The sequence below is a fragment of the Salmo salar genome, chromosome ssa15, assembly GCF_905237065.1.
Source record: "Salmo salar chromosome ssa15, Ssal_v3.1, whole genome shotgun sequence".
NCBI classification, from domain to species: Eukaryota; Metazoa; Chordata; class Actinopteri; order Salmoniformes; family Salmonidae; genus Salmo; species Salmo salar.
Window position 1 is genome coordinate 20,990,930 of NC_059456.1, and position 14,156 is coordinate 21,005,085.

The 14,156-nt window shown below is 45.7% G+C and overlaps 1 protein-coding gene across 1 annotated transcript; it reads left to right on the forward strand.

Annotated features, from left to right (window-relative positions):
* The first annotated feature begins 3,745 nt into the window (after positions 1–3,745).
* Positions 3,746–4,729, forward strand: LOC123727160 (keratin-associated protein 9-1-like). Its single transcript, XM_045695269.1, has one exon. It carries the CDS (start codon positions 3,746–3,748, stop codon positions 4,727–4,729), a length of 984 nt encoding a protein of 327 aa, XP_045551225.1.
* The last annotated feature ends 9,427 nt before the right edge of the window (positions 4,730–14,156 follow it).

Consider the following 14,156-nt stretch of genomic DNA (forward strand, 5'->3'; position numbering starts at 1 on the left):
AGTTAATGGGGATCCTGATAAACCCCAGGATGAGAAGCTGCTGCTATAGTTAATGGGGATCCTGATAAACCCCAGGATGAGTAGCTGCTGCTATAGTTAATGGGAATCCTGATAAACCCCAGGATGAGTAGCTGCTGCTATAGTTAATGGGGATCCTGATAAACCCCAGGATGAGTAGCTGCTGCTATAGTTAATGGGGATCCTGATAAACCCCAGGATGAGAAGCTGCTGCTATAGTTAATGGGGATCCTGATAAACCCCAGGATGAGTAGCTGCTGCTATAGTTAATGGGGATCCTGATAAACCCCAGGATGAGTAGCTGCTGCTATAGTTAATGGGGATCCTGATAAACCCCAGGATGAGAAGCTGCTGCTATAGTTAATGGGGATCCTGATAAACCCCAGGATGAGTAGCTGCTGCTATAGTTAATGGGAATCCTGATAAACCCCAGGATGAGTAGCTGCTGCTATAGTTAATGGGGATCCTGATAAACCCCAGGATGAGTAGCTGCTGCTATAGTTAATGGGGATCCTGATAAACCCCAGGATGAGTAGCTGCTGCTATAGTTAATGGGGATCCTGATAAACCCCAGGATGAGAAGCTGCTGCTATAGTTAATGGGGATCCTGATAAACCCCAGGATGAGTAGCTGCTGCTATAGTTAATGGGGATCCTGATAAACCCCAGGATGAGTAGCTGCTGCTATAGTTAATGGGGATCCTGATAAACCCCAGGATGAGTAGCTGCTGCTATAGTTAATGTCGATCCTGATAAACCCCAGGATGAGTAGCTGCTGCTATAGTTAATGTCGATCCTGATAAACCCCAGGATGAGTAGCTGCTGCTATAGTTAATGGGGATCCTGATAAACCCCAGGATGAGTAGCTGCTGCTATAGTTAATGGAGATCCTGATAAACCCCAGGATGAGTAGCTGCTGCTATAGTTAATGGGGATCCTGATAAACCCCAGGATGAGTAGCTGCTGCTATAGTTAATGGGGATCCTGATAAACCCCAGGATGAGTAGCTGCTGCTATAGTTAATGGGGATCCTGATAAACCCCAGGATGAGTAGCTGCTGCTATAGTTAATGTGGATCCTGATAAACCCCAGGATGAGTAGCTGCTGCTATAGTTAATGGGGATCCTGATAAACCCCAGGATGAGTAGCTGCTGCTATAGTTAATGGGGATCCTGATAAACCCCAGGATGAGTAGCTGCTGCTATAGTTAATGGGGATCCTGATAAACCCCAGGATGAGTAGCTGCTGCTATAGTTAATGGAGATCCTGATAAACCCCAGGATGAGTAGCTGCTGCTATAGTTAATGGGGATCCTGATAAACCCCAGGATGAGTAGCTGCTGCTATAGTTAATGGGGATCCTGATAAACCCCAGGATGAGTAGCTGCTGCTATAGTTAATGGGGATCCTGATAAACCCCAGGATGAGTAGCTGCTGCTATAGTTAATGGGGATCCTGATAAACCCCAGGATGAGTAGCTGCTGCTATAGTTAATGGGGATCCTGATAAACCCCAGGATGAGTAGCTGCTGCTATAGTTAATGGGGATCCTGATAAACCCCAGGATGAGTAGCTGCTGCTATAGTTAATGGGGATCCTGATAAACCCCAGGATGAGTAGCTGCTGCTATAGTTAATGTGGATCCTGATAAACCCCAGGATGAGTAGCTGCTGCTATAGTTAATGGGGATCCTGATAAACCCCAGGATGAGTAGCTGCTGCTATAGTTAATGGGGATCCTGATAAACCCCAGGATGAGTAGCTGCTGCTATAGTTAATGGGGATCCTGATAAACCCCAGGATGAGTAGCTGCTGCTATAGTTAATGGGGATCCTGATAAACCCCAGGATGAGTAGCTGCTGCTATAGTTAATGGGGATCCTGATAAACCCCAGGATGAGTAGCTGCTGCTATAGTTAATGGGGATCCTGATAAACCCAGGATGAGTAGCTGCTGCTATAGTTAATGGGGATCCTGATAAACCCCAGGATGAGTAGCTGCTGCTATAGCTAATGGGGATCCTGATAAACCCCAGGATGAGTAGCTGCTGCTATAGCTAATGGGAATCCTGATAAACCCCAGGATGAGTAACTGCTGCTATAGTTAATGGGAATCCTGATAAAAATACAAACACCAAATGTGTACAGTTACAATAATTGAATATGGACAATGAAAAATAAAATATATATAACATAAACATACTGCTTACACATAGGCTATGGTGTAATGGAACGTTTTGCCTTGTGTGGTAGGCTTTTGTGGGTTTTGACGCTCTTATGTAGGTGTCATAACCAGCCGTTAAATAATGCAACAGTACATTCGGAAAGTATTCAGACCCTTTCCCTTTTTCCACATTTTGTTAAGTTACAGCCTTAAAATAAAACGGATGAAATATTTTTTTCTTCACCAAACCAATAATGGCAAAGCAGAAACAAGTTATTAGAAATGTTTGCACATTTATTAAAATTAAAACAGAAATACCTTATTTGCATAAGTATTCAGACCTTTTTGCTATGAGACTCGAAATTGAGCTCAGGTGCATCCTGTTTCCATTGATCATCTTTGAGATGTTTCTACAACTTGATTGGAGTCCACCTGTAGTAAATTAAATTGATTGGACATGATTTGGAAAGGCACACACCTGTCTATATAAGGTCCCACAGTTGACAGTGCATGTCAGAGAGGATTACAGGGAGTGTGTCTCTGCCATGAGGTCGAAGGAATTGTCCGTAGAGCTCGGAGACAGGATTGTGTCGAGGCACAAATCTGGGGATGGGTACCAAACATTTCTGCAGCATTGAAGGTCCCCAAGAACACAGTGGCCTCCATCATTCATGGAAGAAGTTTGGAACCCACAAGACTCTTCCAAAAGCTGACCTGCTCAGCCAAACTGAGCAGTCGGGGTAGAAGGGGCTTGGTCAGGGAGGTGACCAAGAACCTGATGGTCACTCTGACAGAGCTCCAGAGTTCCTCTGTGGAGATGGGAGAACCTTCCAGAATGACACCCATCTCTGCAGCACTTCCCCAATCAGGCCTTTATGGTAGAGTGGCCAGATGGAAGCCACTCCTCAGTAAAAGCCACATGACAGCCCGCTTGGAGTTTGCCAAAAGGCACCTAAAGACTCTCAGACCATGAGAAACAATATTCTCTGGTTTGATGAAACCAAGATTGAATAATTTGGCCTGAATGACAAGCATCACGTCTGGAGGAAACCTGGCACCATCCCTACGGTGAAGCATGGTGGTGGCAGCATCATGCTGTGGGGATGTATTTCAGCGACAGGGACTGGGAGACTAGTCAGGATCGAGGGAAAGATGAACAGAGCAAAGTACAGAGAGATCCTTGATGAAAACCTGCTCCAGAGCACTCAGGACCTCAGACTGGGGTGAAGGTTCACCTTCCAACAGGACAACGACACTAAGCACACAGCCAAGACAATGCAGGAGTGGCTTCAGGACAAGTCTCTGAATGTCCTTGAGTGGCCCAGCCAGAGCCCGAACTTGAACCTGATCTAACATCTCTGGAGAGACCTGAAAGTAGCTGTGCAGCGACGCTCCCCATCCAACCTGACAGAGCTTGAGAGGATCTGTGATGGTGTGTATGACTTGCTGTTAGGTGCTGGTGTCTGACCTGCTGTGAGGTGCTGGTGTCTGACCTGCTGTGAGGTGCTGGTGTGTCTGACCTGCTGTGAGGTGCTGGTTTGTCTGACCTGCTGTGAGGTGCTGGTGTGTATGAGCTGCTGTGAGGTGCTAGTGTGTCTGACCTGCTGTGAGGTGCTGGTTTGTCTGACCTGCTGTGAGGTGCTGGTGTGTATGAGCTGCTGTGAGGTGCTAGTGTGTGTGACCTGCTGTGAGGTGCTGGTGTGTCTGACCTGCTGTGAGGTGCTAGTGTGTGTGACCTGCTGTGAGGTGCTGGTTTGTCTGACCTGCTGTGAGGTGCTGGTGTGTATGAGCTGCTGCGAGGTGCTGGTTTGTCTGACCTGCTGTGAGGAGATGGTTTGTGTGACTTGCTCTGAGGTGCTGGTGTGTTTGACCTGCTGTGAGGTGCTGGTGTGTCTGACCTGCTGTGAGGTGCTGGTGTGTCTGACCTGCTGTGAGGTGCTGGTTTGTCTGACCTGCTGTGAGGTGCTGGTGTGTATGAGCTGCTGTGAGGTGCTAGTGTGTCTGACCTGCTGTGAGGTGCTGGTTTGTCTGACCTGCTGTGAGGTGCTGGTGTGTATGAGCTGCTGTGAGGTGCTAGTGTGTGTGACCTGCTGTGAGGTGCTGGTTTGTCTGACCTGCTGTGAGGTGCTGGTGTGTATGAGCTGCTGTGAGGTGCTAGTGTGTCTGACCTGCTGTGAGGTGCTGGTTTGTCTGACCTGCTGTGAGGTGCTGGTGTGTATGAGCTGCTGTGAGGTGCTAGTGTGTGTGACCTGCTGTGAGGTGCTGGTGTGTCTGACCTGCTGTGAGGTGCTAGTGTGTGTGACCTGCTGTGAGGTGCTGGTTTGTCTGACCTGCTGTGAGGTGCTGGTGTGTATGAGCTGCTGTGAGGTGCTGGTTTGTCTGACCTGCTGTGAGGAGATGGTTTGTGTGACTTGCTCTGAGGTGCTGGTGTGTTTGACCTGCTGTGAGGTGCTGGTGTGTCTGACCTGCTGTGAGGTGCTGGTGTATCTGACCTGCTGTGAGGTGCTGGTGTGTCTGACCTGCTGTGAGGTGCTGGTGTCTGACCTGCTGTGAGGTGCTGGTGTGTCTGACCTGCTGTGAGGTGCTGGTTTGTCTGACCTGCTGTGAGGTGCTGGTTTGTCTGACCTTCTGTGAGGAGATGGTTTGTGTGACTTGCTCTGAGGTGCTGGTGTGTTTGACCTGCTGTGAGGTGCTGGTGTGTCTGACCTGCTTTGAGGTGCTGGTGTGTCTGACCTGCTTTGTGGTGCTGGTGTTTCTGACCTGCTGTGAGGTGATGGTTTGTCTGACCTGCTGTGAGGTGCTGGTGTATCTGACCTGCTGTGAGGTGCTGGTGTGTCTGACCTGCTGTGAGGTGCTGGTGTATCTGACCTGCTGTGAGGTGCTGGTGTGTCTGACCTGCTTTGAGGTGCTGGTGTGTCTGACCTGCTTTGTGGTGCTGGTGTTTCTGACCTGCTGTGAGGTGATGGTTTGTCTGACCTGCTGTGAGGTGCTGGTGTATCTGACCTGCTGTGAGGTGCTGGTGTGTCTGACCTGCTTTGAGGTGCTGGTGTGTCTGACCTGCTGTGAGGTGCTGGTGTGTCTGACCTGCTGTGAGGTGCTGGTGTGTTTGACCTGCTGTGAGGTGCTGGTGTGTCTGACCTGCTGTGAGGTGCTGGTGTTTCTGACCTGCTGTGAGGTGCTGGTGTGTGTGACATACCCCCCTACATAGACACACCACCCTAGATACATACCACCCTACAGAGACACACCACCCTACAGAGACACACCACCCTAGATACATACCACCCTACATAGACACACCACCCTACAGAGACACACCACCCTAGATATTGTTTGTGTTTGTATGTGTGTGTGTGTGTTATGTGTGTGTGTGTGTGTATGCGTGTTTGTGTTTGTACGTGTGTGTGTACGTGTGTGTGTGTGTGTGTGTGTACGAGTGTGTGTATGTGTGTGTGTGAATGTGTGAGTGTGTGTATACAGCTAACTCATCTTCCTCTGTGTTTTACATATGTAGTTCATAGACGAAACGGGGGAGATAGTAGGCTATGGGAACTTGTCCAAAATAAAACATTCGTATTAATTTTCTGTTACCAAAACGTTTTGCTACAGTGTGCCCTAATGAATATGCCCCAGTCTTCACATTCGTTCACAGTTTAAACTGAAGCCTATGCCAACATCCCCAATGGGACCCTATCCACTATAGAGTGCACTACTTTTGACCAGCGCCCCATAGGGAATAGGGTTTAATTTGGAATTGAACCTATGTGCCGCTGATCCATTGTTGATCCCCTGATGCAGACAGCAGCACCTGTTCCTCACTAAGAGACTAATGCTCACTGCCCATAACCTTAGTATTTACAGTAATAACTCACACCCAAACACACAAGCACACACACACACACTTTGTTTTCGTGAAATGTCAGGACTTTTTGGGGTGTAAAAATGTTTGACCATTAAATGTCCTATTTCCCCTAACTCCTAACCCTAATACTAATCATAACTTTTACCTAACCCTTACCTTAGCCCCCAAAAACACTAACCTTAGCCCCCCAAAACCCTAAACCTAACCCTTAAGCTTAAAATAACATTTGAACAAATTCAGGACCTGAAAAAAGACCTGACTTAAAAAACTAAAAAAGTTCCTACCTTTTCAGGATATTCAGGTGAAATGTGAGGATCCTGATAATGTAGGAAAACAAACACACACACATCGATTTTTGTTGGAGCTGATAATCTGGGTGGGGGGGTTGGAAAATAATATATATTTTGATACTCCTTGTCTCCACATTTTCTCCCAAACACAAGTTCAATAATCCCGGATGAGCCCCCACTTGTTACGAACCGGCTCAGAGTTCGCAACAAAAGGGAGACAACGTGGAGACAAGGAGTATCAAAATATATATTTATTAAATAAAGTAACTAAGTAATTAACAATGGTGTGTGTAATCAGTAATCAGTAGTGTAACTGATTGTTTTGCATACCTGAATGTCATAATGCAAAGTGTTGAAAGGTGCCAAAGCAAACAACCAAAAAACCACAACTAGCACAACCAAAAACAACAAGGTGTCTGCATGGAGAGAATCTCCCCAATGAATGTGGAAGAGGTGCCTTTATCCTGGGACACACCTGAGCCCAGGTGTTTCCCATGTAGCTGACGACCCTCCCAGCTCCGCCCACCGGCATCCCAACAAGGAAACAAGAACAAAAAGAGAAAATACGGCAGACAGAGCGGGAGGGTCGTCACACAGTAGTAATAGTAGGGATAGTAGTAGTAATGGTATTAGTAGTAGTAGTAGGGGTAGCAGTATTAATGGTAGTAGTAGAGGTAGTAGTAGTAATGGTAGTAGTAGCAGTAGTTGTAGTAGTAATGGTGGTAATAATAGTATTAGTTGTGGTAGTAGAAATGGTAGTAGATGGTAGTAGCAGTAGTAGTAGTAGTAGTAGTAGTAGTAGTAGTGGTAGTAGTGGTACTAGTGGTACTAGTGGTAGTAGTAGTAGTAGTAGTAATAGTAATAGTAGTAGTAATGTTAGTAGTACTGGCAGTAATCAATCAATCAAATGTATTATAAAGCCCTTCTTACATCAGCTGATGTCACAAAGTGCTGTACAGAAACCCAGCCTAAAACCCCAAACAGCAAGCAATGCAGGTGTAGAAGCACGGTGGCTAGGAAAAACTCCCTAGAAAAGCCGGAACCTCTGATGCAGCGATCTGTCCGTTCGTCCTACACTGCTCAAGCTGAGGCCCCACGCTTAGGCACTATCACAGGAAGAAGAGAACAAAAGGAGAAGAGAGAGAGAGGGAGAGACGCTCTTCCTTCTCTCGTCAGTGGATGACTTCTGTCTATTTCCTTTCCAAGTATAGTGTAATAGTCTCCAATACAGGAAGAACACACATCCTGAGACTCAGGGAGTCAGCGGGATAAACCCCGGCTTTCTGATTCTTTCTCATTCTCACGGAAGTCACACAGATACAGGAAGGAAAGTCTAGCGCTGCAGACAGGCGTTAGATAATCGGGAGGCCAATAGCTCTTTAAACAGCCTCAAAATAACCAGTTGTCCTACAAGGCAACTCTCTCCGTGACTGCCAAGTTATTGTTGGGAACAGAGGGTCCCTGGTTTTAACCCACTGAGTGAGAGACAGAAGTCTGCAACACATGAAAACATAACTAAAAATAATATTTTCATTTATTCTGGGCATGATCAAAGTTGATATAAGCATGTGGAACTCAGGTATTGATGTCAGCTTAAATCATCCACTGACGGTGATGAGAAACTTGTGCAAAACATTGGAATTATTAAGGAGTTAAGTTTAGTTAAGTCTGAATACCGGTGGTCATTATACACAGATCAGCACATATTGCGATGTTTCTTTATTAGATTGTGTGTGGTGTGTGTGTGTGTGTGTGTGTGTGTGTGTGTGTGTGTGTGTGTGTGTGTGTGTGTGTGTGTGTGTGTGTGTGTGTGTGTGTGTGTGTGTAACAGTAACATAGATTCAGGGAACTCAAGCAGAACCACAATGTGTTTAATGTCAGTATGCTCATGTTGATCAGCCAATCAAAACACACAAAAATCTAACCTAAAATCTCTTCCCAGAACCTCCAATAACAATTTGATGAATTATATGTATTTTTCACTCCATTCTGACCAGTGATGTGAAGTACTTAAGTAAAACTACTTTAAAGTACTACTTAATATAAGTAGTTTTTGGGGGTATTTGTACTTTACTGTTTATTTACATTTAGATTTTAGTCATTTAGCAGACGCTCTTATCTAGAGCGACTTACAGTAGTGAATGCATACATTTCACACATTTTTTTTCCATACTGTTTATATTTTTGACTACTTTTACTTTACTACATTCCTGAAGAAAATAATGTACTTTTTACTCCATACATTTTCGCTGACACCCAAAAGTACTCGTTACATTTTCAATGCTTAGCAGGACAAGAAAATTGTCAAATTCATGCACTTATCAAGAGAACATCCCTGGTCATCCCTACTGCCTCTGATCTGGTGGACTCACTAAACAGAGAACATCCCTGGTCATCCCTACTGCCTCTGATCTGGAGGACTCACTAAACAGAGAACATCCCTGGTCATCCCTACTGCCTCTGATCTGGAGGATTCACTAAACAGAGAACATCTCTGGTCATCCCTACTGCCTCTGATCTGGTGGACTAACTAAACAGAGAACATCCCTGGTCATCCCTACTGCCTCTGATCTGGAGGACTCACTAAACAGAGAACATCCCTGGTCATCCCTACTGCCTCTGATCTGGAGGACTCACTAAACAGAGAACATCCCTGGTCATCCCTACTGCCTCTGATCTGGAGGACTCACTAAACAGAGAACATCCCTGGTTCACCCTATTGCCTCTGATCTGAAGGACTCACTAAACAGAGAACATCCCTGGTCATCCCTACTGCCTCTGATCTGGAGGACTCACTAAACAGAGAACATCCCTGGTTCACCCTACTGCCTCGGATCTGGCGGACTCACTAAACACATATGCTTTGTTTGTAAATGATGTCTGAATGTTGGAGTGTGCCTCTGGCTTTCCGTAAATACAAATTTTAAAAACAAGAAAACAGTGCCATCTGGTTTGCTTAGTAGAAGGAATTTGAAATTATTCATACTTTTACTTTTGGTACTTAACTATATTTCAGAAATTACTTTTACTTCTTATACTTAAGTATATTTTGAAACAAATACTTTTAGACTTTTACTCAAGTAGTATTTTACTGGGTGACTTTTACTTTTCTATTAAGGTATCTTTATGACAATTGGGTACATTTTCCCACCACTGATTCTAACCATAAAGTATGAATCATACAAGCATCCGTTCGACTGGTCAATATGATATGACAACTAATAACGGTTTAATAACATAGCTAATATCATACGCTCAGGACATTAGAATCACAACCTGATTTACAACCATAACACCTGAAACCGCTGATTAGATCTGGGTTTTGAAACGTTACCTACTATTGTAGTATCTTATCTTACAGGGTAAGTGTCAGTAGTGTTAACGTACTCTATAACTGGGCTATGGGTAGGTGTCAGTAGTGTTAATGTGCTCTCTAACTGTGGTATTGGTAGGTGTAAGTAGTGTTAATGTGCTCTCTAACTGTGGTATTGGTAGGTGTCAGTAGTGTTAACGTACTCTATAACTGTGCTACGGGTAGGTGTCAGTAGTGTTAACGTACTCTATAACTGGGCTACGGGTAGGTGTCAGTAGTGTTAACGTACTCTATAACTGGGCTACGGGTAGGTGTCAGTAGTGTTAACGTACTCTATAACTGGGCTACGGGTAGGTGTCAGTAGTGTTAACGTACTCTATAACTGGGCTATGGGTAGGTGTCAGTAGTGTTAATGTGCTCTCTAACTGGACTATGGGTAGGTGTCAGTAGTGTTAACGTACTCTATAACTGAGAGGGTAACTATACCCTCTCTATAACAATATATCACCCTCTCTATAACCACATATCACCTTCTCTATAACCATATATCACCCTCTCTATAACAATATATCACCCTCTCTATAACCACATATCACCCTCTCTATAACCATATATCACCCTCTCTATAACCATATATCACCCTCTCTTTAACCATCTATCACCACAATCACCCTCTCTATAACCACATATCACCCTCTCTATAACCATATATCACCCTCTCTATAACCATATATCACCCTCTCTATAACCATATATCACCCCCTCTATAACCATATATCACCCTCTCTATAACCATATATCACCCTCTCTATAACCATATATCACCCTCTCTATAACAATCTATCACCCTCTCTATAACCATATATCACCCTCTCTTTAACCATATATCACCCCAATCACCCTCTCTATAATTACATATCACCCTCTCTATAATTATATATCACCCTCTCTATAATTATATATCACCCTCTCTATAACCATATATCACCTCTCTTTAACCATATATCACCCCAATCACCCTTTCTATATTTATATATCACCCTCTCTATAACCATATATCACCCTCTCTACAACCATATATCACCCTCTCTTTAATTATATATCACCCTCTGTATAATGATATATCACCCTCTCTTTAACCATATATCACCCTCTCTATAACCATATATCACCCTCTCTATAACCATATATCACCCTCTCTATAACCACATATCACCCTCTCTATAACCATATTTCACCCTCTCTATAACCATATATCACCCTCTCTTTAACCATCTATCACCACAATCACCCTCTCTATAACCACATATCACCCTCTCTATAACCATATATCATCCTCTCTATAACCATATATCACCCTCTCTGTAACCATACATCACCCTCTCTGTAACCATATATGTCACGTCCTGACCCTAGTAAGATGTAATTTTCTATAGTAGAGTTGGTCAGGGCGTGACAGGGGGTGGTTTGGGGTTTTCTATGTTTTATATTTCTATGTTGTCGGTCGTTTTTGTTGTTTTGTTAAAAAGTATATCCATTAAAAGTAAATATGAGCCCTCTACACGCTGCGCCTTGGTCCCTTTTATACAACCCTCGTTACAGAACTACCCACCACAACTGGATGAAGCAGCATGCTCGGGAGGAGATGGACACCTGGTCACATCAGGAGTGGATTGAGAGGAGAGACTGGACTTGGGGCCAGGTAATTGAGCGTTATCGGAGCCTACCTGGGAAGCACGAGAGGCTACAAAAACCCAAAGAAAACTTTGGGGGGGGGGCACATGGAGCAGTCAAGCAAACCAGAGCCAATCCGGGAGAAGAGGGAGAATTTGGAGAAGGGAGAAATGGGAGAGTTATTGAGTTGGTGGAGGACGCACAAGTTTTTCCCAAAGGAACGTGTCGTCAGTTTGGTGCCACCTGAGCCAGCTCCCCGTACTCATCCTGAGAAGTGTGTGGAAGTTCCGGAACAAGTGTCTCCTGACCCCTCCTGTCTCAGCCTCCAGTATTTATGCTGCAGTAGGTTATGTGTCGGGGGGCTAGGGTCAGTCTGTCACATCTGGAGTATTTCTCTTGTCTTTTCCGGTGTCCTGTGTGAATTTAAATATGCTCTCTTTAATTCTCTCTTTCTCTCTTTCTTTCTTTCTCTCTCTCGGAGGACCTGAAACCTAGGACCATGCCTCAGGACTACCTGGCTTGATGACTCCTTGCTGTCCCCAGTTCACCTGGCCGTGCTGCTGCTCCAGTTCCAACTGTTCTGCCTGCAGCTATGGAACCCTGACCTGTTCACCGGACGTGCTACCTGTCCCAGACCTGCTGTCCCGACCTGCTGGAACACTGAGCTATTCACCGGACGTCCTACCTGTCCCAGACCGGCTGTTTTCAACTCTCTAGAGACAGCAGGAGCGGTAGAGATACTCTCAAAGATCGGCTATGAAAAAGCCAACTGACACTTACTCTTGTGTTACTGACTTGTTGCACCCTCGACAACTACTATGATTATTATTATTTGAGCATGCTGGTCATTTATGAACATTTGAACATCTAGGCCATGTGCTGTTATAATCTCCACCCGGCACAGCCAGAAGAGGACTGGCCACCCCTCATAGCATGGTTCCTCTCTAGGTTTCTTCCTAGGTTTTGGCCTTTCTAGGGAGTTTTTCCTAGCCACCGTGCTTCTACACCTGCATTGTTTGCTGTTTGGGGTTTTAGGCTGGGTTTCTGTACAGCACTTTGAGATATCAGCTGATGTAAGAAGGGCTTTATAAATACATTTGATTTGATGTGATTTGATACCGGCGATACACACCAGGTCTCCAGTAAGTCTCAACAGCCCGGTATGTCCTATGCCTGCTCCTCGCACTCTCTCTCATGTGCGCCTCCATAGTCCAGTACGTCCTGTGCCTGCTCCTCGCACTCTCCTTTCAGTGCGCATCCATAACCCGGTACGTCCTGTTCCTGCTCCCCGCACTCGACCTGAGGTGCGTGTTACCAGCCAGTGCCTGCTGTGAGCACTCAGCCCTTAGTGCGTCTCCCCAGTCCGGTGAGACCGATTCCTGCTCCTCGCACTCTCCCTCCAGTGCGCCTCCATAGCCCAGTACATCCTGTGCCTGCTCCTCGCACTCTCCCTCCAGTGCGCCTCCATAGCCCAGTACGTCCTGTTCCTGCTCCCCGCACTCGACCTGAGGTGCGTGTTACCAGTCTGGCGCCACCTATGCCAGTCCCACGCATCGGACCTCCAGTGCGCATCCCTAGTCCGGAGCCTTCAGCGATGGTCTGCAACCCAGAGCCTTCAGCGGTGGTCTGCAGCCCAGAGCCTCCAGCGGTGGTCTGCAGCCCAGAGCCTTTAGCTGTGGTCTGCAGCCCAGAGCCTCCAGCGGCGGCTTGGAGGTCGGAACCTCCAGTAGTGGTCTGCAGCACAGGTATTCCTGTAGGGTTCTACATTCCGATTCCTAATAATGATCTACAGGATTATGTTACAGAAGCAGAGGAATCTACGGGCGGAATGGAGGTTTCGCCCTGGGCCAGAGCCACCTCTATTGCTGGAGGATCGGGAGAAGAGGAAGGTTCTGGGTGTTGCATATGAGCCGCCATAGACTGTCACCCTCCCTACCCTCCCTTTTGTTTTGTTTTGTTTTGTTTTGTGTTTTTTTTTTTTGGCATTCAGAGTCTGCACCTTTGGGGGGGGTACTGTCACGTCCTGACCCTAGTAAGATGTCATTTTCTATAGTAGAGTTGGTCAGGGCGTGACAGGGGTGTTTTGGGGTTTTCTATGTTTTATATTTCTATGTTTAAGTTCTAGTTTTTCTATTTCTATGTTGGGATTGTTTGGGTTGATCTCTAATTGGAGGCAGCTGAACCTCGTTGCCTCTAATTAGAGATCATATTTAAGTAGGGGGTTTTCTTCCTGGGTTTTGTGTGTGGTTTTCTGTTTAGAGTAGTTCACCTGACGGAACTGTTGTCGGTCGTTTTGTTAAAGTATCCATTAAAAGTAAATATGAGCACTCTACACGCTGCGCCTTGGTCCCCTTTATACGGCCCTCGTTTCAATATATCACCCTCTCTTTAACCATCTATCACCCCAATCACCCTCTCTTTAACAACGATGACCCTGACCATTCAAAGTCTGCAACCCAAATGGCAGCCTGTTCCCTACTGTACATAGTGGACTACATTCACCCAGAGCCTTGTGGGCCCTCTAAAGTAGTGCACTACATAGGGAGCAGTGTTCCATTTGGGTTGTAACCTAAAACATTTCTAATGGACCTTCAAGCCTAACTGAATATTCCCAATTAGTTCTGGTCATTCACCAGGAAAAGGGGGCCCAATGTGTTTGGAGGAAAAGTGAATTTCTCCTCTCTGATCTCTGGTGTGCATCTCAAATGGCATCCCATCCACTACAGAGAGTACTACTTTAGAGCAGAGGCTAGGGCCCTGGTCAAGAGTAGTGTACTATGTAGAGAATAGCGTGCCATTTCAGATGCACACCTTGCTCTTTGCTTGGCCACCTCACCTCCG

Excerpts from the sequence above, each read along its gene's own strand:
- LOC123727160 (XM_045695269.1), top strand. The coding sequence starts at position 3,746 with ATGAGCTGCTGTGAGGTGCTAGTGTGTCTGACCTGCTGTGAGGTGCTG.